Source organism: Bos mutus, chromosome 25 (assembly GCF_027580195.1).
Source record: "Bos mutus isolate GX-2022 chromosome 25, NWIPB_WYAK_1.1, whole genome shotgun sequence".
Taxonomy (NCBI): domain Eukaryota; kingdom Metazoa; phylum Chordata; class Mammalia; order Artiodactyla; family Bovidae; genus Bos; species Bos mutus.
In genome coordinates, this window is record NC_091641.1 from 3,238,946 (window position 1) to 3,262,213 (window position 23,268).

The 23,268-nt window shown below is 54.6% G+C and overlaps 1 protein-coding gene across 1 annotated transcript in view; it reads left to right on the forward strand.

Annotated features, from left to right (window-relative positions):
* The window catches only part of MMD2 (monocyte to macrophage differentiation associated 2), a 36,021-nt gene extending 13,165 nt beyond the window's left edge, over positions 1-22,856 (forward strand). Inside the window, exons 2-7 of the mRNA XM_070363125.1 lie at positions 7,494-7,575; positions 9,527-9,687; positions 13,267-13,341; positions 18,332-18,433; positions 19,973-20,042; positions 22,576-22,856. Of these exons, the coding sequence (XP_070219226.1) occupies positions 7,494-7,575; positions 9,527-9,687; positions 13,267-13,341; positions 18,332-18,433; positions 19,973-20,042; positions 22,576-22,779 (694 nt within the window). The 3' untranslated portion in view covers positions 22,780-22,856. The remainder of the gene's footprint in view (positions 1-7,493; positions 7,576-9,526; positions 9,688-13,266; positions 13,342-18,331; positions 18,434-19,972; positions 20,043-22,575) is intronic.
* Positions 22,857-23,268: the final 412 nt, after the last annotated feature.

Below are 23,268 nucleotides of genomic sequence, written 5' to 3' on the forward strand. Positions count from 1 at the left end.
TCTAAACCTGTCTGGGTTGCAGTCAGCCGCACCACTTCTGAGTTGTGCCTCAGAATCCCTGTATAAAATGACAAGCATCACCTCGGCCCTGCTCAGTTTACAGCGTGCTTGTGAGGCTGGGAGAGGGGGAGGGAGCGGAAGCTTTGCGGGGAACTCTTAACACCAGCGACGGCTGCCTCTCGCCCGCCCGTGGCAGACATTGCTAATTCATCACTTAGGTTCGTTCTCAGAATTCTTTCAGCACAGCGCTCCAGGCAGGCTCTTATGGGTTGATCAGAACTGGTGTGTGAGCTGAAGTCCACGTGCTGCCTCTGCTGGGCTGGCGTTCATTCTGTGGCGCTGGGGTCAGGGGCCATCGCCGCGGTGTGGCACCTGGCACCGTCCAGGTGGGGCCCCTCACCCCCTGCCTGCTGGCCTCTTCCTCCAGCCCACTGCTCCTCAGCCTTGCCCCTGCACTGGAATCGCATGGGAAGTTTAAAAAAATTTTCCCCCCACCCCACTGATTCTGTTTTGTCAGGGACTTTTCAGATCTCCCCGGTGATTGTTAAGGGCAGCAATGCTAGCCCTGGCCCCTTCGTCCAGCCTGCTAGGTGACGGATGATGACGCTCTTGTCCTGGGTGGTGTTGGATTCCGGGGAGGGGAGTGGTGATGGCTCAGCGGAGATTCAGCTCATGTCACCTCCATGCTGGCGTGTTAACAGAGGGTCTTTGTCCATGCAAAGCTTCTTCTTTCCTTACTTAGACACGTTAGAGCACCTCTTCCAGAGCTGATGGAGGAGGCAGAGAGGGGTCCGTGTGCATACGTGCCTCCTGTGCGCGGGTCACTTCACACACTGCGTCTCGCCACTGTCCTGTAGCCCAGGTCTTGAGGTTGGACAATCCCAGGCTGAAATCCTGGCTCCATCCTTTCCTAGCTGTCTTGAATCACTTCAGTTCAGTTCAGTCGCTCAGTCGTGTCTGACTGTTTGTGATCCCATGGACTGCAGCACGCCAGGCTTCCCTGTCCATCACCAACTCTCGGAACTTGCTCAAACTCATGTCCATCGAGTCGGTGATGCCATCCAACCATCTCATTCTCTGTTGTCCCCTTCTCCTCCCGCCTTCAATCTTTCTCAGCGTCAGGGTCTTTCCCAATGAGTCAGTTCTCTGCATCAGGTGGCCAGAGTACTGCATCAGAAAGGTGATTTGATTTTCTGGACCTCAAAACCCCTTTGAATTTCTGTTTTCTCAGCTGTAAAGTGGGTTCAGTAATACCATGAAGGATTTATAGTAAGAGAATCATCAGTATCAGTCATGGGTTGATGTGTACTGAGTGCTGTGCACAGATTAACCCATTCCATCCCTTTGGGATCCCCAGGGTGGGTGCTGATAACACCCCCATTGCTCAGATGAGAAAGGTGAGGCCCAGAGGGCTTTAGTAACTTGTCCACGGACGCGCGGGCTGATAAGGGATGGGGCTGGGGTTGAAGGAGTAGGGACTGGAAGGGTTTTGAAGTTCATGGAAGTAAAAGGCAAGAAGGGACTTTTTAAAGAAATGTATTTACTTATTTGCTGTGCTGGGTCTTAGTCGCATCATGTGAGATCTTTCGTCGTGGGGCACGGACTCTGTAGCTGGGGCTCTCGGGCTTAGTTGCTCCGAAGCGTGTGGGATCTTAGTTCCTCAACCAGGGATCGAACCTGCGTCCCATGCATTGCAGGGCAGATTCTTAATCACTGGACCGCAAGGGAAGTCCCCTGAGAAGGGACTTTTAAAGTTAATTCCTGTGCGAACCCAGCAAGAAAAGAGAGTGGTAGAGAAAGCCTCCATCTTCTGGGAGAATTCATGACAGTCGTGACTCGGATGTTGGCAGAAATTCGCGCCCTCACTTTTTCCACCTGAGCAATGGGGATGTCATCAGCACCCTCCCTGCTCCCGGGGGATTCTGAGGCCAGTGTGGCGTGGTCTCAGGAGGGGTGTGGGGCATGTTGCTGGATAACGGACAGAAGGTCCTCATTGTAAAGCAGCTGAGACCTTTGTCCGACTTGTCTTGTGTTTGTGTTCTGGGTAGGGCAGGACTCGTACATGGTCCCCGAGCCCAGTGTTGATGGAGTGGCTCGGTCCTCCCAGCTGCTTACAGTGAGATACGGGAGGAGAGAAATGAATCGAAGAAGCAAAAAGCAGCTGGGACGTAGATATTTGGAGAGTTCTCCGCCTGTCCATACGTTAGTTAAATAGCGGGCACATGTTCAGAAGGGAACGCTGCGGATGTGGCCCGCGGACCATTCGTGAGGGGGTTAGTGTCGATGGGGACCGTGGGCCCATCTGCCTCTGCCCTGAAGCCAGGGACAGAGTCCTCCCAGCCGGGGCGAAGGCGTGGAGGAGGGCTGCACGCGGGCGCTGTTGCTTGGGAAGAGGGAAGAGCCACGAGTGGAGGCGGTTCAGAGATCTTGGGGCGGGACTGGCTGCTCCTGTTTCCAAGGGTGGGGACGTCTCAGGGGTGGGGTGACCTGCTGAGCTGTGGGGGTGATGCTGTCACCCTGGGCCCCTGGAGGGCAGAGCATGGGACCAGAGAAGACATTGAGCCTGACGGTCTCAAGGAGCTTGCCTTGCTCCCCTTTGGACTTGCTTGGGCCCCGTCACCCCTTCTTCCTTCTTTTTTCCCAACTCTTAACAGATCCCTTGCTTTCATTTATTTAGTCTTGGCTGCGCTGAGTCTTCATTGCTGCTCAAGGGCTTTCTCTAGTTGCAGTGCTCGGGCTTCTCATTATGGGGGCTTCTCCTGGAGAATCCCGTGGACAGGGGAGTCTGGTGGGCTGCTGTCCATGGGATCGCACAGAGTCGGAAGCAACTTAGCATGCATGCATTGGAGAAGGAAATGGCAACCCACTCCAGTGTTCTTGCCTGGAGAATCCCAGGGACAGAGGAGCCTGGTGGGCTGCCATCTATGGGGTCGCACAGAGTCGGACATGACTGATGCGACTTAGCAGCAGCAGCAGCAGCTCTTGTTGCAGAGCTTGGAATCCCTTCCTTCTTTTTGGTATCTTTTTTTTTTTTTTTTTTTAATGGGAGTGTCTGTCCCGCGCCTATCCCACCATTGTATTTGGTTTCCCAGACTCACAGCTGGAGAGGAATTTTGCCTTGGAATGAATTGTACTTCCGTGTCTCACCCATGTCTGCCTTAGATGTTCCGTTCCACTTGACTTGCTCACTCTCTCAGTCGTGTCTGACTCTTTGCAACCCCGTGGACTGTAGCCCGCCAGGCTCCTCTGTCCATGGGATTCTCCAGGCAAGAATACTGGAGCAGGTTGCATTTCTTCCTCCATGGGATCTTCCCCATGCAGGGGACGGACGCAGGGATTGAACTCGCCTCTCCTGCATTGCAGGCGTTTTCTCTACCACTGAGCCGTCGGGGAAGCCCTTGGATGACGTTTCGATGAGACTTTGAATTTTGGGCTTTAGAGGTAATGCTGGGTTGAGTTGATACTTTTGGGGTTGTTGGGATGGAACGAATGTATTGTACATTCAAGAAGAACGTACGTTTGAGGGGCCTGCGGTGGTGTGCTATGGACACATGAGGAAGTTGTGTGGCAGCCCAGAGATGCTAAGATGTTTCCCGTGTCACACGGCAGCGAAGTGACCATGCAGGGACTTTCCACCCAGCTGTGTGTCTGGCTACAAAGCCCTGCCCCCACCAGCTCAGGGTGGGAGTTGCCCTCTGTCCTGGTCTCCTGGCAGCTCAGTTTGGGAGTCCTCCACAAGGAGGTAGGCTCCCTACTCCCATGAAATGCTGCAGCCACGTGGTCATCTAAGTGGCCGGGCTGGCCCCAGAACGCGGACTCTCTTCTCCAGAAAGGAGGCAGAAGGTCCATTTCCCTCCTTTATTTGAACCAGCAACAACTAGCTAGAAATGCTGACTCTGAAATTTCCTACAGTCTTGAAGGCTGCCAGCTCTGTTCCAGAGCATTCTAAATTTTCTCTCTGCATTTCAGCTGTTAAAAACGACTCCCTGGTCCCCGTACTGGGGAAACAGACAAGCTATGGCATGTCCACATGAAGGACTAGTTCTCAGCAATGAAAAGGAAGGAACCATTGACCCAGGCAACAGCATGGATGAAGCCAACCTGCTTTAAGCTGAGTGAAGAAAGCCAAACTCAAAAGACTGTGCCGGGGACAGAGGAAGAGAGGCTGGAAGGGGGTGGCCGAGAATAGTAGTGTTAGAGGGTCCATTTGCTCTTCATAGGAAACAGCTTTGTCTTAGATACAGTTTAAGCAGAAAAGAAGTAAATCCCTGTTTGGCATTCCAAGCACAGTTTCTTTTCATCTAAGAATACACTTGACTTTAGGCAATCAATTCTTTTTAGACAGTAAAAAAAATATATATAAATAAATGTCTGCAGGGCTTCTGTACGATCCCATGTATGAGGCTCTGGAAATGGGAAAGCTACAAGGGGTCAGAGAGCAGAGCAGCGGCTACAGGGCTGCAGAAAGGGACGGGGCAGCGGGAGGCAGGAGGGCGTTCGTGGGGGGTGATGGACCTTTTCTTTCTCTTGGTTATGGCGGTGGTTATACAGCTCTCTCCATTTACCTAAACTTATATAAAGACGTGCTGCGAAAAGGGGAAATTTTACTGAACCTAAATGGAAAGGAAAATTAAAAAGAAACAGTGAGTGCATTGTCCTCTTCAAAATGCCTGCCTGGAGGTTTATGAAGGAAGAAAAAGAACGCCACAAGGAGTTAAAGAAACCATTTCTTGCAGGCTGTGGGAACTCTGTGTCTTGGGTCTTTGCCCCTGGCCCCTCTCCACTCTCCCGACCGCATTCAATAGTGGCAGCCCCGGGTGAAAGACAAGGAAAGTTTTGTGGAGCCCAGAAATAAATAAATAAACTGCCCCATCCTGGTCGCCCTGGCAACCGTGACATCACCCTCGGACCAAGTGGCTGGCACCTCGGGGGGCTCGGTGTTTGTTAAAGGGGCAGGGGAGAGGGCAGTCCCGGCTACAGGTAGGGGAGACTTGGTTTCCCGCTCAGGAGAAAGGTGTCAGCTCTCCCCTTCACAGCTCGCCTCGGAGTCCCGGCCCCCAGCCCAATCAGAGCGGGGTGTAGACTAGCACCGCCTCTCTGGGGGCTCTGGGGCAGAGTCTGCCAAAGGGAACACCGTGTGTCCCTGGGTTCGTGTCTCTGGGAACGGATGGACACACACTTTGTGGCTTAATTGTTATATTATTTTTTTTGCCACGTTGCGCTACATACGTGATCTTAGTTCCCCAACCAGGCATCGAACCTGTGCCTCCTGCAGTGGAAGCAGAGTCTTAACCAGTGGACCGCCAGGGAAGTCCCCACAGTTAGTGGCTTAAAGCAACGGGAATCGGGCCCCGGTTTGGCTCCCTCTGGAGGCTTGCGGATGCACCTGCTCCGGGCCTCCCTCCCAGCTGCTGCCGGCTGCCGGCGCGTTCAGTGTGACGCTGCCCCAGGCTTGTCTCTGCCCTGTCTGCTCTCTGTGGCTCTCCTCTGCTTACAAGGACACCTGTCATGTTGGATGAGGGGCTCACCCCCCTCAGTGTGACCTCATCTCAGCTGATTACATCTGCAGCTCTTTACAAATAAGTCAGATTCCGAGGTCCTGGGGGTCAGGACTTTAGCACAGGAATTTTGGGAGGACTCAATTCAGCTGTTATAACGCTCTTTTTTGTTGTTTTTTTTTTTTTGCTTTAGTGGTGTAGATCCAGCATACGGGAGGTACTCAGCAAATGCTAAGTGGACCCACGCAGCACGCATTGGGAGCGCAGTCTTAACTGCTGGCCCGCAGGGCAGTGTCCCGCACCTAGCGTGGACACAGCGCACAGTGGTGCTTTATAAATGCTCTGTACACCTTTCTGCACTGAGCCCTTTGTTCTGAACCATACCCTCGTTTCTCATGTTGGTGGCTCTTTCTAGTAATAATCGGGTTCCTGGGATGGGGGGTTGTTTTCGGTGTTTAAGTGGAGTTTAACCCCCCCTGGTGGATGATTCTTGGCAGAGTCCAAGGTGAACCGCCCACTTGCCCGACTCTGAGCCGGTGAGGTCCTGCCTGCAGCTCTCATCCCCCAGCCCCCACCCCCCTGCCAGCCTGGCCTGGAGACGCCTGCAGGGAGTCCTGTTGGTCAGGTGCACCGTCCCGTCCCACTTGGGTGATGTCGTTTCCTGACTCTGCCCTGGGGCGTCCCCTCCGAAAAGCAGGGGTCGTGATGGCTCTGTGGGCCGGTGGAGCTCCTGTGAGGAGGAGGAGAGAGACTGGGGCAGACAGAGGCGGGGCTGGGGCTTGGAAGATTCTCTAAAGACACCAGAACATCAGGAATGTTTCTTGTTGGAACTTCTGGGAGACCTGGGTTCTATCCCTGGGTTAGGAAGATCCCCTGGAGAAGGGAATACTATCCACTCCGGTATTCTGGCCTGGAGAATTCCACAGACTGTGTAGTCCGTGGGGTAGCAAAGAGTCGGACAGGACTGAGCGACTTTCACTTTCACTTTTCCTGGTGGTGCGATGATTAGGACTCTGCACAGTCGCTGCAGGGGCCACGGGTTCGATCCCTGCTTGGGGTAGTAAGATCCCGCATGTGGCCAAAAAAAGTTTTTTTAAAAAGGAATGTTTACTGTTAAGATAAAGTCACCTGGCCATTCCACCTGTGGATCAATGCCCAGCAGAAATGAGTGCGTATGTTCCCTACCATGAACGCTCACAGCAGAGTTACCATAACAGCCTCAAGTTGGAACGTCCACCTCCAGTAGATGGGATAAATGAATTGTGGTTTGCTCACCTGGCAAAATAGTCTATTGCTATGAAAGCAACCAATTATTGCATCTGACAAAAGTCTCGCTGAGCGCAAGGAGCCAGACCCAGAGGGAGTGTGCTGTGTGATCCCACAGATGGGAAGATCAAGAACCGGCGAGACTAGTCTACAGTGGCAGTGTGTGTGTGTCGGGGGCGGGTTCCTTGAGGGGTGGTGCCCTGGGGAAGGGGCGTGAAAGGCACTTTCTAGGGCCTGGGAAAGGACCTCTGGGTGCTCTGGGTGGTGGTCACGTGGGTGTGTGTCTGTGTAAAATCCATGGAACTGCACCCTGGGGAGCTATAGACCGTGTATCTGTGACACATAAAGAAAATTAAAAATAGGAAATGAAAGAGCATGCTACGCCCCAGGATTTATTTATTTATTAATATTTTAGCCATACTTCATGACTTGCAGGATCTTAGTTTCCTGACCATGGATTGAACCTGGGCTGTCGGCAGTGAGAGCAGAGTCCTAATCACTGGACTGTCAGGGAATTCCCTGCAACCTGATATTTAGCAAATGTGACTTTGGGGATTTGGCTCAAAATGCTGGATAGTCCAAAAAGGTGTAATAGAGAGAGTGAGGGGAGGGGAGGGGAGCCAAGGCGGGCCCTCCCCACCAGCAGAGCTGGGGGCCCCTGGGCTCTGTGACCAGGGCTGCTGCCGGCTGCCTCCACCCAGCTGCCGGGGATTGTGTGTCTCCCCCCAGGTTCATGAACCACCGGGTTCCCGCCCACAAGAGGTACCAGCCCACGGAGTATGAGCATGCTGCCAACTGTGCCACCCACGCTGTGAGTCTCGGGGGGGCTGTGCGGCACAGGAGGGGCCGGGAGGCAGCCTGTTGCCCTTGGAGTCAGTGTTCTCATCCCACGGTGGTGACCCGAGGGGCCTGCCCCTCAGGGGGATCCCGAGGGAAGGTCATGTGGGTAAAGGACTGTGGCTCTGAGCGCGCCTCTCTTTGGCCTTAAGAACCTTCAGTGGGTCCCTAGTACCTGGTACACCGTCCGGGCTCGGTAGAAGCTCCCAGATACAGGTCTTAGCCTGAACGTCGCCCCACCTCCCCGTGCCGTGATCTTGCCCCCAGGCGCCAGCACCCTGAATTCCACCCACTGTTTCCAAACTAGAAGGCATGACCCAGTGTCTTTGCACATGCTGTTCCCGGGGCCTGGAATACTTGCCATCTCCCCAACGAAATCCTGCTCTCGGCAGCGGTCCTTACGCCTTTGGGCCCCTTTGAGGATCTTATGAAGATCCGGACCTACGCTGTCCAGCTTCATAGCCACTGGCCTCGTGCAGCTGAAATACAGCACGTCTGAACTGAGGTGTGCTGTGAGTGCAGACTACATGGCAGCTTTTTAAGATGCAGCGTGAAAAAAAGAATGCAAGATATCTTAGTTCTTTTTATATTAATGACGTGTTGAAAGGATACTTTGGATATATCGGACTAAGCAAAATATATTAATAAAGTCAAATATATTAAAAATTAATATATTAACAATATATTGAAATGTTATATTTAAATATAATTTACATAAATTATTTATTAATAAAATATATCAATATATTAATAAAGCAAATATATTAATAAATGTATTTTTTCATTTTTAAAATGTGGCTACTGGAAAATCTAAAATTACCTGTGCTGGGACTTCCCTGGTGGTCTGGTGGCTAAGACTGTGTGCTCCCAGCACAGGGGGCCCCGGGTTCGCAGCAATGAGGATTGAAGATACCGAGTGCCGTGACTAAGACTTGGCACAGCCACATAAATAAGTTAAAAAATAATTAAAAATAAAATTTGCTGTGCCACCTGCATTGTATTAAGTAGTTTTGTCGGCTGGAGCTGCTGTAGAGTCTGTCTCCAAAATAAGTGCTCCTAACACACAGAATCAGACAAACTCTTTTGGAGACTCTGTACTCCCCACCCCCTGCCCAGTGCTTTGGAGAACTCGGAGATTTCTCAGAGAAACCAACGGATAAACCAAGATTTGAAGAGTAAGTTTTCCAGGTAGACATTGTGGGGAGGGACGTCTTCGGGGAGAACCCTGTGGGCATCAGTGTGGCAGTGTGAAGCATCATGGCCAGTCTAGGGTGCTCGAAGCCGGGTTAGCAGCGGACATGCAGGATGGGGGCGGCGGCCAGATACGCGTCCTGAAGACAGGAGATCTTGGCTTCCTGTTTTACTGCTACATTGTCTAGAGCTATGCTGTCCAGTATGGTTGCCACTGTCCTGGTGTGGCTGTTGGATTCAAAGTTGAAGCCAGTTAAGATGACAGAAAATGAAAACGGCAAGTCCTTAGTGGTACAAGCCACATTTCATGTGCTTGGTAGCTGTGTGGGCTTGGAGGCTTCCATCCTGGACCGTGCAGGTCTAGACCCTTCCCTCTGTCACGGGAGTTCCGTCGGGCAGTGTAGGTCTAGACCCTTCCCTCCACCACGGGAATTGTGTGGGGCAGCGCAGGTCTAGAACCTTCCCTCCATCACAGGGAGTTCCGTCGGGCAGCGCAGGTCTGGAACCTTCCCTCCACCACGGGAGTTCTGTGAGGCAGCACAGGTCTAGAACGTTTCCACCACTGTAGGGAGTTCCGTCGGGCAGCGCAGGTCTGGAACCTTCCCTCCACCACGGGGAGTTGTCGGGCAGTGCAGGTCTGGAGAAGACGCGTGGGGGTCTCCCTGGGGCTCTGCACTTGCCTGGCCCCCGCTCCAGAGGCAGGCCTTGCAGCACCACCCCCTCCCTGCCTCCAGCTCTGGATCATCCCCAGCATCCTCGGCAGCTCCAACCTCTACTTCCTGTCGGACGACGACTGGGAGGCCATCTCCGCCTGGATCTACGGCCTCGGGCTCTGCGGGCTCTTCGTGGTGTCCACCGTGTTCCACACCATCTCCTGGAAGAAGAGCCACCTCAGGTGCCTGCTGCCCAGCCCACTGGTGGGGGCATGCGCGCGGCGGGGTCACCAGGGCTGGGGCCCACGGCGGGCCGAGGTGGGGCAAGATGCCTCGGGCTGTGCTTGGCTGAGCAGAGAGGGGCCCAGGATGGAAGGCCTTGCGCCACGTTTGCTTCAGGCCGGCGGGGTTGAGTCCCCCCGGGGGACCCCCTCACCCTCAGAAGACTCGTTTGCTGCCCTCTGAGCAGCCGAAAGAGCAAGCCCCTCACTCCCAGGTCGTTATGAGGGACCCTTAACTGTCACAGTAACTGCCTGTTTCTGGGCACCCCTAGGTTCCAGGCACTCTGCAGCTGTCACTTTGGATCTCTCCAAAAATTCTGCAGTGTAGGCATTAGCATCCTGGATTTTAATTTTGATTTGTTTTGTGGTAAATAAGCACGGTGTAAAATTCACCATCTTGACGGTTTCCAAGTGTACCTCCAGTGGCATTAAGCACATTAACGCTGTTGTACAACCATCACCACCATCCATCTGCTGAATATTTTCATCTTCCCAAACCGAGGCCCTGTCTCCATTAAACACTAACACCCCATCTCCTCCCGGCCCCCGGCACCGCCCTTCTACTTTCTGTCTCTATGAGTTGTCTGCTCTGTGCACCCCGTGTAAGTGGGGTCATATACTGCTTACCCTTTTGTGAGCACAGAGTCCTCAGAGCTCACCCTCGCCACAGCAGGTGTCAGAGTCGCCTTCCTTCTCAAGGCTGAAGCATGGCTCACTCTGCGGTTGGACCGCACTTTGTTGATCCATTCAGCTGTTACGGACACTTGGGGTGCTTCTGCCCTTTGTCACCGGCTTCTCTGAGACATCCCGGGGCTCATCCACGTGGCAGCTTACAGAATCCTGGTTTTTGTGGATGGCGACTCTGAATGTGGAAGGTGACGGGACATGCTTAAGGTTACCTCGCTGGTCGTGGCCAAGCCAGAACTGCAGGACTCCAGGGCCCCCACAGAGTAAGGGGACTCTCTGGTCCGTTGCAGCAGCTGCAGTGATCACTGGTCCCCATGTCCCCATGCCCCTCCTGCCCCCCAGAAGCCCTGCGACTCTGCTGTATCCCACCAGTCCTGTCCCCATTGTTTCCGTGGGTCCTGGTGGACCCCACTGTATGAGAGTCCTGTGGCTGCTGTAACAAATTCCCACACACGGAGCATCCTGAAACAACAGGAGCTTAGCCGCTCACGGTCTAGGAGGCCAGAGTCTGAGATCAGCAAGTCAGTGGGGCCACGTCTCCAGGGGAGGACCCTGTGTTTCCTCCTCCAGCTTCTGGTGGCTCCCCGGTTCCCCGGCTTGTGGCAGTGTCATGCCAGTCTCCGCCTGTCTCCATAGGCCTCCTTCTGTGCCTCTGTGTGTCCCAGGCCCCCTCTCCTTTTTCTTCTAAAGACACCCGTCCCTGGGTGGGGGCCCACTTGTCAGCGGTGGGACCGTGCTGCCCTTCAGTGTGACGTGGTGGATGAAGTCGTGGCCCTGCCCCCCTAGGTGGGGTTAAAGAGGTCATGCTTAAGAGCTTTTCACGGTGCTCTGATTACAGAATGTGCTCTGTGCATGTCAGCTGTTGTTACTCCCTGTATTTCTAGGGAGACATGCAGTTAGCCCAGCATCAGATAGAAACGCTGGCCACGTTTAATGAGGGCCGCAGTGGCCAGACTGAATCACAGTTTGTATTCGTTACCTACTGGGACCTCTCCGGAGAAGGCAGTGGCACCCCACTCCAGTACTCTTGCCTGGAAAATCCCATAGATGGAGGAGCCTGGTAGGCTGCAGTTCATGGGGTTGCTACGAGTCAGACACGACTAAGCGACTTCACTTTCATTTTTCACTTTCATGCACTGGAGAAGGAAATGGCAACCCACTCCAGTGTTCTTGCCTGGAGAATCCCAGGGACGGGGGAGCCTGGTAGTCTGCTGTCTATGAGGTCGTACAGAGTCGGACACGACTGAAGCGACTTAGTAGCAGCAGGGACCTCTCCACGGCCCCGTGGCTTGTTCCCCTCCGTAGTTAATGATCCAAGAGAACAAGGGGGAGGTGGTCAGCCTCAGAAACCACACTCCGACGCGTGTGCGACCTCTCGTCGGCTCCACGCGTTTGCTGTGCTCGTTGTGGGAAGGGCCGCACGAGGGTGTGAAGGTGTGGGGACCAGGAGGCGGGGCTCCTTGGGGACCGTTTTGGAGGCTGCAGCACGCTGGCCAGACGTGTTAAGGAGTGTAGTCTGCTCTTGAAGGTGAGGCCATAATGGAAACAGGTGACGTTTATGAGCACTTCCTGTTTTTCGTGGTGCTGAATCCTGACCCTCTTCACCCTCACCCGGTGGTAGGATGCCAGTACTCCTCCCTGTTTCACAGATGAGGGAGCTGAGACCAGGGAGGGCAAGTTCTTGCTCAGGGTCATCGTTCCTCCGTGGTAGGGTTGGGATCCGAACCCCGGCCTTCTGGCTCCAGAACTTGGACCTGAACCGGAATACCAGAACCTAGAGGGTCTTCAGGGGTACCTAGGTTTGCTGGATGAATGAAAAGAGACTGAAGTAAAATTAATACATGTTTAATTTTCCATGTTTTCTTCTGCTTGCTGTGCTTCTATTGAGTATGTATTTTTTAGTTCACTTTTATTTTTTCTAACTGAAGCGTAGTTGGTTTACAATCTTGTGTAGTTTCAGATGTACGGCAAAGTGATTCAGTTACACACATACACACACACACAGACATATACTTTTTCAGATTCTTTTCCCATCTAGGTTATTAAAAATATTGAGTATAGTTGAATTTTTTTCACTGTTTAATTGAAGTATAATTGATGTACCACATAAGTTACAGGCGTACAATTAGTGACTCACAATTTTTTAAAGATTATATTCCATTTATAGTAACTGCAAAACACTGGCTATATTCCCCGTATTGTATGATACGTCCTTGTAGCTTATTTTATTGTGTTTTATTACTCAATATTTTTTTATTTAGCCGCATCTCAAGGCATGCGGGATCTTAGTTCCCTGACCAGGGATTGAACCCAGGCCACCGCAGTGAAAGCACCCAGTCCTACCCACTGGACCACCGGGGAACTCCCCTTGTAGCTTGTTTTAAACCTAACAGTTTGTATCGCTTCATCGCCTTCCCTGTCTTGCCCCCTCCCCTTCCCTCTCCCCACTGGTGACCGCTCGTTTCTTCTCTGTATCTGAGTCTGTATTTTGCAGACTGTGATTCTCTCTGTGTATTGTGAGTCTGTGTTTTTTTAAGCTACTGAATTTTTTATCATTTGAAATCTTTCGAAAAGCCCAGAATGTAAAACAGAATGCAGAGTTGCTTTGGTTAGAGAAGTAGGATGTCAGGGGGAGGAGGGTCCTTGACGGGAGCCCCGAGGTTCCTGCATTCAGCCCCTGGGCTGACAGGGAGCCCGGCTGGAAGAGCACTGCCTTGGTCACTCACAGATGGGGGGACACTGAGGCCCGAGGGGTCGTGGCTGGATGGAGGCTCATCAGCCCTGTGCCCAGGCCCCCGTCCCCAAAGCCCATTTGTCCAGGTTGGGCCCTGTAACCCGCCTTCTCTGCTGCAGGACGGTAGAGCATTGTCTGCACATGTCGGACCGCATGGTCATCTATTTCTTCATAGCGGCCTCCTACGCGCCCTGGTGAGTGTCGCTGCGGGTCCCCGAGCGAGGTAGGGGCTGGGGCTGGCTTCCTCCCCTTCTTCGAATTTCCCTGCATGTTTGGCTGGGTGATCTGTCACCTCAGCACAAGAATGTAGGTAGAAGGACACCCTCCACGCATTCTCCTTCCTAGAAGCAATGACTTAGCGCCAGCTTCCTGTGTATCCTTCCAGGGTGATTTTGTGTAGAAAAGAGCAAATGTGTATGTATGTGTATATGTATAGACACATTTGCATACATGCATATGCATATATGCAAATACACACATTCACACTTACGCTTTCCTAAAGCCTTTATTTTTTTTTTTTTCTAAAGCCTTTATTGATCTTGTTACAGTATTGCTTCTGTTTTACCTTTTGTTTTTTTGGCCACGAGGCATGTGGGATCCTAGCTTTCAGACCCGGGATCCAACCGACACCCCCTGCATTGGAAGGTGACATCTTAACCAGTGGACCGCCAGGGAAGTCCCTATATTGCTGCGTTCATGCTCAGTTGCTCAGCTGTGTCCGACTCTTTGTGACCCCACAGACTGCAGCCCGCCAGGCTCCGCTGTCCATGGGGATTCTCCAGGCAAGATACTGGAGCGGGTAGCCATGCCCTCCTCCAGGGGATCTTCCCCACCCAGGGATCGAGCCCAGGTCTCCCACGTTGGGGGTGGATTCTTTACCGTCTGAGCCACCTTTCCTACTTGAGTAGAAAAGGAAGGATAGTGTACAGACGCTGAAGTCAGCCTTCATTCTCTTAGTCATGTTCTTGGGGACCTCTTTTCATATTAGTACCTTGAAGATGTCTCCATTCCGTTTTTACAGCAGCATAACATTCCCTGGCCGCCCCTATTTATGAGTGTTTACGACGTCAGGCCTCCCCTTCCTTTGCTGTAACGCACAAGCCTGCAGTGAGGGTCCTTGCTGACGGATCATGCATCGCCTTGTGCCTGGTTCGGTTGCTGGAAACAGGTGAAACTGCTGAGCCAACCTATTTTGAGCTACAGAAGCCCCAGGTTCTTAAGCCGAGCCTGATCTTTGTGGGGTAAACGCCAAACTTGGAGGCTCGGTGGCAGGAGTGGGCCTTAGTTCTTTGGCTAACTGTTGCCGAGGCACCTTGCACAGATTGTACTGGTTTAAACCCCCCAGCAGGGACCTCCCTGGTGGTCTAGGTGGTTGAGAAACCGCTTGCCAGTGCAGGGGACGTGGGTTCAATCCCTGGTCCGGGAAGATCTCATATTTTGCAGTGTGGCTGTGCTCATGCACCACAGCTGCTGAACCCGCTCTCTGGAGCCCAGGAGCCACAACTACAGAAGCCGGCCGGCCCTGGAGCCTGTGCGCGTTGGCCTCCAAGGCGTGGGAGCCACAGAAAGGTTTGTCCCAGTCTTGCCCAGAGAATTCCAATCTTTGGCTATTGTAAATGGAGTGTTCTTTTTCATTATGTCAGCTAATAAGTGGGTTTAGTTGGTGCACGCGAAGGCGACTGCCTTTGGAACACGTTTTGTTGAGATGTGCCTGGGGGGTCCACACAGGGAATTCCCACATCCCGCAGCTGGCCCCCTGGGTGGAGAAGCCGCACGTCCAGCCCCTCCCCAGTCCGCGGCTCCCGTGGTCGGCTGTCTTGAGGCAGCTTTGCCCGATGTCTTCTTTCACGTGAATGGAATCATCATTCTTTCGGGTCTCACTTTTGGGCAGCATTGTGTGGTGAGGGTCACGGAGTCACGGCTGCAGGAGTCGCAGTCCAGTCTCCTTGCTGGACAGCGTTCTGGATGAATGAACCAGAGGCGTCCATCTCCTGTGAGGCACTTTGCAAGGTTTCCAAGTTTGGGGAGATTATGGCTCCACGGTGGGTCCTCTGGTCGTTCTTGTGTGGGTGTGGCAGTGAACTGAGGGGTGGGTGGGGCTTGAAGCAGGATATTCACTTGGTTTTATTTTTATTTTTTTCTGTGGACCATTTTAAAAGTCTTTATTGAATTTGTTACAACATTGCTTCTGTTTCACCTTTTGTCTTTTTGGCTGTGAGTCATTTGGTTTCTCAGCTCCCTGATCAGGGATTGAATCTGCTCCCTCCTACATCAGAAGGCAAAGTCTTAACCACTGGACCATCAGGGAAGTCGTTGGTTTTATCTTTTGGACTGAAGGATGATGCCTTGGGAGTGAGGAGGTGCAAGGAGGCTGATGCAAGGAGCTGGGAGAGAGAGGGTTGTGGCTGGGGCCCTGGCACTGGCCTTGGAGTTGAGAGGATGGATGGATGGATGGAAGATGAATTTACAGGAAACGAAGTGGAAACTGTGAGTGACTGAAGGTGGGGAGGAATACCAGGGTTTCTGGCTTCCTCCAGGAAATCGGCCCTCACTGCTGTCAGCCTGGGGACGTAATCAGAGGCAGCCTGTGACCAGCTGAGCTTTGTGGGAGGAGGGGATGTGTAAACCAGGATGCTTCTGGTTGTCAGGTGCCCGGTGGGCTGGTGTACGGAGACCCTGAAAAGAACGGTCAGTCCCAGGTGAGGGGCTGCTGTTCGAGTGGGTAGGTGGGGGTCCCTGGAGATGCAGAGAGCAGGGTAGAGAAGCCAGAAACGATAGGAGGGTGCCTTCCGCTGGCCCCAGGTCACCCACAGGCACCACCTGCAGTTCTCAGGAGTCGGGTGATCTCTAGTTTCTTTTTTGGATGTTGCCAATTAGAGTAAAGCTAGGTTTTGTGCTCAGCTGCAGTAACTATCCTTGACTTGGATTTCTGGAGCCGCCCTCTGAATGCCCCCCTGCCTTGGCTGATTCAGCGCCTGGGTTTCTGTTCTTTATCCCTGATGCTTACGGTCTGGGCACTGGCTCCGTGCCTGTCGAGTGCTGGTGTCTGAGGATGTGGCTGTGAACAGAGACACAAGCTCTGTCCTTATGGGACTTAGTGTCTCCCAGAGGATGTGGACTTTGTCCCGACACCGACACAGAGACTGAACCACCACTGTGGTCCAAGCTGCAAAGGAGGGACGCAGGGGCCGAGAAGGGGAGAAGTGCCCGGGTTTGCGAGCTGTGTCGGGGGGGAAGGGTCGGCAGAACTTGGCCGTTGACTGGATGTGGGGTTGAGAGAGGATCAGAGGTGATGACAGTGTTCTACCTGGACACCCGGGTGCATGGGGAAGGGAGACAGGAGACAAGGGTTTGTGGAGTGATTTGTGGGTATTTTTCTTCGCGGTGCTCTGGTTGAAGGGGTGGAGGTGTGAATGACTCTGGGTCCCCCCATCCCTGCCTCAATCTGAAAAAACTCTGTGATTTTAGTTTTTATTTTCATTCTTTAAAAGTTCCTATTTATTTACTTTTGGCCGTGCTGGGTCTTGGTTGCTGTGCAGGTTTTCTCTGGTTGCGGCCAGCGGGGCTCCTTCTCGCGGCGGCTCCTTTTGTGGAGCACGGGCTCGAGGGTGCTCAGGCTTCAGCGGGCGCGGCTCCTGGGCTCTCGAGCGCAGGCTCAGTGGTTGCGGCACACGGGCTTAGTTGCTCCGAGACACGTGCTATCTTCCCAGACCAGGGATTGAACCCGCGTCTTCTGCGCTGGCAGGCAGCATCTTTACCGCTGAGCCACCAGGGAAGTCCCTTTATTTTCACTTTTGATAGATTAAGCTTAAATATAAGATTCCAGCATATCACCTTTACTTAAAGAAAGGGTCTGAAAGGTGGTTGCAAGGCTCCGGTATTGCTGAAAGAGAACAGTCGTGGCATCAGACCGCACGAGGCCCTGGTCCTGATCAGCCTTTCCGGAGCCACGGGTCCTGGGATAACTCCCAAGTCTGTCCCAGCCTCAGTCTCCTGGCCTTTAAAAGGGAGGCAGCAATAGTACCCCCTCCCCCAGCTGTCGTGAAGAGGGATGACGGTGACCCGCACACAGACGCCATTCATGCGATTAACCAGGCAGGGAGGACCGTGTCACGAACGATCAGGAAAACTGGCTGGGTCAGGGTGACACAGAACTTTCCCTTCCCCAGTGCTTCAGAAAACCGTTAATAATTGAGTCATAAATATTGAGGAGGACAAAAGAAAAGTCACCGTCTTCTGGAACCAGAGCCCCTTCTGCAGGAATCTAGCGTGTTTTTGTGCAGTCAGGTTGTACAGACAGCGGCATAGGCTGGAGGCTGGAATGCATGCATGCGGGCTGGAGAGAGGGTGCAGGACCAGCCCCCTGGCCTGGGGCACAGGCCTGCATTGTCCGGGGCCCCTGGCTCTGCAGCCATTTCCCAGGCCAGGGGTCCCCAACCTCCGAGCTCTAATGCCTGATGACCTGAGGCGGAGCTGATGTAAAAATAATAATAATCACGAAACCATCCCCTCCCCAGTCCATGGAAAAATTGTCTTCCACGAAACCTGTCCCTGGTCCCTCAAAGGTGGGGGACCGCTGACCTAAGCCAACAGCTGGAGCCAAAGGCTGGGTCCTGCAGGCACCTGGCCCAGGAGACACCACCTGGCTCGAGCAGCGGAGAGAAAAACCCACTTTTCTGGGAGCCTGGGGAGAGAGTCTCAGGAGTGGGGAGGGAAGGAAGGAGTTCCTCCTGCAAAGTCCCCTCTACTGCTGAACCCCACGCTGTGCTGGCTGCGGAGGGAGGAGTTCACAAGGCCCAGCTCAGCTGTCACCCAGCAGGCAGGACTTCCCTGGTGGTCCGGTGGGTAGGAGTCCGCCTGCCAGTGCAGGGGACGTGGTCGATCCCTGCTCTGGGAAGATACCGCTTGCTGTGGGGCAACTAAGCCCGGGCGCCAGGAAACGCCCACTGGTTTGAGATGCCCTTTTCCTTCATGCTGGGACATCCTCAGTTTTGCTGACTTGGCTCGAATAATTGCATACAGTTTTGGTTTCTCTTTCTGTCTCTCCACCTGTCCTCCGTGAGAGGCCACATCCCAGACGTGGAGCCACAGGGGACAGGGCTGGCCGTGGAAGGCGAGGTCCCAGGCCCGCCCCCACCCCCTCAGGCCCCTCAGGCCCCTGTGCCCTCCCGTCCTGCCTCCCAGGCTGAACCTCCGCGAGCTGGGCCCCTGGGCCTCCCACATGCGATGGCTGGTCTGGATCATGGCCTCGGTCGGCACAGTCTATGTCTTCTTCTTTCATGAGCGGTAAGCTGGGGCTGGGGGGAGGGGCGGGGTCTCAGGGGCAGGGTGGGGCGAGGGCGGGGTGGGGCGAGGGGCGGGGTCTCAGGCGGGGTGGGGCGAGGGGCGGGGTCTCAGGGGCGGGCGGGGCGAGGAGGCGGGGTCTCAGGGGCGGGTGGGGCGAGGGGCGGGGTCTCAGGCGGGGTGGGGCGAGGGGCGGGGTCTCAGGGGCGGGGCGGGGCGAGGAGGCGGGGTCTCAGGGGCGGGGTGGGGCGAGGGGCGGGGTCTCGGGCGGGGTGGGGCGAGGGGCGGGGTCTCAGGGGCGGGGAGGGGCAGGGTCTCAGGGGCGGGGTGGGGCGGGTCTCAGGGCGGGGTGGGGAGAGGGGTGGGGTCTCAGGGGCGAGGTGAGGAGAGGGGTGGGGTCTCAGGGGCGGGGTGGGGCGAGGGGCGGGGCTTCGGGCAGGGTGGGGCGAGGGGCGGGGTCTCAGGGGCGGGGCGGGGAGGGGATGGGGTCTCAGGGGGGCGGGGTGGGGCGGGGTCTCAGGGGCGGGGTGGGGAGAGGGGATGGGGTCTCAGGGGCGGGGTGGGGAGGGGGCAGGGTCTCAGGGGGTGGGGTGGGGAGAGGGGGTGGGGTCTCAGGGGGCGAGGTGGGGAGAGGGGGCGGGGTCTCAGGGGCGGGGTGGGGAGGGGATGGGGTCTCAGGGGCGGGGTGGGGAGAGGGGGCGGGGTCTCAGGGGGCGGGGTGGGGAGGGGATGGAGTCTCAGGGGTGGGGTGGGGAGAGGGGGCGGGGCCTCAGGGGGCGGGGTGCCTCCATCAGGGCCTCCTCCCTGCCCCTGCCAGGACGAGACCTCAGCATGTCCCCCGAAGCGTGTGGGCACAGCCGTGCCTGGCACCCCTGTGTCCAGGCCCATCGGCAGTCACCACGTGCACAGTCCATAGGGTCAATGTGAGGAGTTAAAAAAAAAAAGGTCATTGTTGGTGCTTCGACCCGGTGAATGGGGTCTTCTTTAAGCTGGGTCAGCAGGTGAGAAGGAGAGGGTCTCAGGGCCGCCCACCCGCTTCCATCCTGCTGAGAGACAGCAGGGAAGTGAGGACGAGGGGGAAGGAAACAGAGCTGGAGAAGTCAGAAGCAGCCACAGACCCTGGACTGTCCGAGGACAGCGGACGGGTATCAGTTGGTGCCGCCACTCGGATGGATGGAGAGCGTTTGCTCGAGCCTTGTGGTGAAAGGTGCTGGGATGGAACAGTAATGCCTGCCCTGGGTTGAGCAAGGGAGGAGCACCCAGGCATGCTATGCCCACCCAGCATTTGCCACCCTCGAATGTCAGTTCACAGGTGTGGAAACCTAGCCTCAGAGAGGGAAAGGGATCCGCCCACGGCCACCCAGCTCTGCTAGCACTTGCTGGGTGCAGCTGGGTCAAATCCGAGCTCAGGGGTGCTGGGCAGAGGGCACAGTTCCCTTCCGTTACTCTTCCGGCTGGGGGTGCCCCCTCCCAACCCGAATGGGGGAGGTGATGCTCACGGGGAGGCCGTCCCAAGGCCATGACGCCCTGTCTTCCTGGCAGGTACAAGCTCGTGGAGCTGCTCTGCTATGTCATCATGGGCTTCTTCCCCGCCCTGGTCGTCCTTTCCATGGTAAGTCACCCCACCAGGTGTGGGTCTCGCGTCTGGCTGGAGGGGGCCCAGAGTGGTACTGGAGATGGTGAGGCTGAGGCTTCTGCCCCGGCAGATGGTGATCTCAGGCCGGGGGTCCACGTGACTCGCCTGCCAAGGTGCAGGTCACCCTGGGCTCGGCTCCTCGGTTCCAGGGCGCCTCCTCTCTCTGCTTCACCTCAGCGGGTTCATTAGTCCCTCTGGGCTCCAGGTTTTCCTGCTTATTTAGGCATCAGGTAAGAAAACTCAGGGACAGGGACTAGAAGGGTGCCTGCAACAGAGTAAGTACCTGCTGGCTAAATTAAATCTATAATAATAATAACGCAGGTGGCCATGGAGGCGGAGCTGAGTCTCCAGCTTGTGACAGCCCCCCTAGCGTTCCTACTCAACATTTTCCCTGTGAAAATGTGAGTTTGTTGTTGTTCAGTCGCTAAGTGACCCCCATGGATTGCAGCACACCAGACTTCCCAGTTCTTCACTGTCTCCCGGAGTTTGCTCAAATTCATGTCCATTGAGTCGGTAATGTATGTCCATTGAGTCCGTAACATGAGTTATCTAATGCCTCTTCATGAGAAATGGAAAAGATACACAGCAAACCATTAAGGATGGCTAACAGGCAAGTCTGTGGGTCTGCAGACATGATGCCTTGTTTGTTCATCTTTTACAAAAAAATGGGATCACGCTGTACAAACTGTTCTGGAACACGCTTGTCTCACTTGGCGTGATGTCGAGGGCCTGTGCCATAGAGCTGCACCTGCCTCTGGAGATTGTTGTGAAGATGGTGTTGGATAACTCACGTAAGGCCCTTAGGACGGGGTATGGCAAGCAGTCCGTGCTGAGAAGTGTTACTGTGATACGTCTTTAATAGTCAGGCGTCACCCTCTGGAGGGCTGGGTGCGTGCTTGTACATACCTCCAGTGGAAAGCTCCCCAGCTGTTCCGAAGACCGAGGTGGGTCCCCACACGGGGAGGTAGATGAATCCCCATGAGACTGCATCGTGGAAGTGATGTATCAGGATGACAGGCGTGGCCCGAGCCCCCTTATCTTAAGTGACCCGTCGCTCTGGGCATGTATATGCTTATGAAGTGCATACCGTGTACTGCGTGCATATAGACGAGTCTGGAAGGATACCGTCAGACACGGTTATTGGTGGTGAGCAGTGAGACCTGTGGGAAGGGGGCCCAGGAGACGGGGCGGTAAGTTCTTACTCCCCGTCCCTCCTGTTCCCCTTGAGCCCCCGTAACAACCGCCCAGGCGTCACTTGTGCTCGCCTCGGAGGGCCGGGAATGCCGCAATCCACCATGGATCAGTTCAGTTCAGTTCAATTGCTCAGTCGTGTCCGACTCTTTGTGACCCCATGGACTGCAGCACGCCAGGCTTCCCTGTCCATCACCAACTCCCGGAGTTCACTCAAACTCATGTCCATCGTGTTGGTGATGCCGTCCAGCCATCTCATCCTCTGTCGTCCCCTTCTCCTCCCGCCTTCAATCTTTCCCAGCATCAGGGTCTTTTGCAGTGAGTCAGTTCTTTGCATCAGGTGGCCAAAGGATTGGAGTTTCAGCATCAGTCCTTCCAATGAACACCCAGGACTGATCTCCTTTAGGTTGGACTGGTTGGATCTCCTTGCAGTCCAAGGGACTCTCGGGAGTCTTCTCCAACACCACAGTTAAAAGCATCAATTCTTCGGTGCTCAGCTTTCTTTATAGTCCACTCTCACATCCATCCCATGGATGCATACTACTTTTTAAGAATTGTGATAAAATACACATGCAGTTTATGGTTTTAGCCATCTTTAAGTGTACAGTTCAAGGGCATGAAGTTCACTCATCTTGTTGTGGAGCCATCACCACCGTCCATCCACGGGACTGTCTCATCTTCCGACATTCTGTCCCCACTAAACCTCACTCCCTACCTGTTCCCCCCAACCCAGCCCCTGGTAGCCAGATGGCCACTGTGCTTTCCAACCGTGAATTTGACTCATTCAGGGTATCAAGGCCTACGGTCGCTGTCTGGTTTATTTCGCTTTGCACAGCGCCCTTGCGGTCTCTTCCGTGTTGTATCATGTGTCAGAGTTTCCTCTCTTTTCAAGACTGAGTAATACTCCACCGTGTAAACTAACACAGATACCATGTTGCGTATCCATTCTCCTCCTGCCGGACGCTTGGGTTGCCTCCCGCTTTTGGCTGCTGTAAATGACGCTGCAGTGAACTTGGTTGTACAAGTATCTGTGTGTGTCTCTGCTTTCCCTTCTTTGATGTTTGCTTTTTAGGACAGATAAAAAGCTTCGAGATATCCTTTGAGATTGTGACAGAAATGTGTTACACACGAGAATGAATCGGTGGGGCGGGGTGGGGTGGAGAGTTGATGACATCGGTGTGTTGAAATGCCGCTCCTGGGGCTCCGGGCAGCCCCGCCATCCATGTGTCTTCTTGTCCGGGTGGTGGGGGGTGGCTGGGTGGTTTTGGTCTTGCTGGCCGCTCATCTGACGTGTGCTCACCCTTGTCCTTGCCGACAGCCCAACACCGAGGGCATCTGGGAGCTGGTGACCGGAGGGGTCTTCTACTGCTTGGGCATGGTGTTCTTCAAGAGTGACGGGAGGATCCCCTTTGCCCATGCCATCTGGCATCTCTTTGTGGCATTCGGTGCTGGCACCCACTACTATGCCATCTGGAGGTACTTGTATCTGCCCAGCACCCTGCACGCCAAGGTGTCCAAGTGAGGCGGCCCAGCCTGCGTGGGGACATGTAGGCCTTTGGAGCAGAGCATCACGGGGAGTGTTCCTGCAACCCTGAGCCCAGAGCACAGTGACCAGGCCCGTCTGCCCTCCCACGGGTCAAGCTTTCAGTGGGTCCGAGATCACTTCTGGTGATAAGCCAGACCGTCCCTTGGGCTCTAGGTGAGAGAGAAGGCATTTAGTCACTCTCTCAGAGGAGAAATGGACCCTGCAGTGTGTTCCTATTCTAGACAGACGTTTCCTAAAGCAACCAACATTCACATCGTCAGAAAAGGGGGCAGACGAGATCCTGGCCAGCTGAGGAATGACGGGCCCACACGTGCTTCTCAAGGCCCTGAGAAGTCTATCGGGGAGTCTGGTGTTACTGATACCCCAGGTGGCCTGGGCCTCCTCTGCTACCAAAGTCCTGGCTGGGGAATTATCCCCTGCTCATGGGGGGATGTCCCCCAGCTAGTAGATCAGGGATGGTGAGAA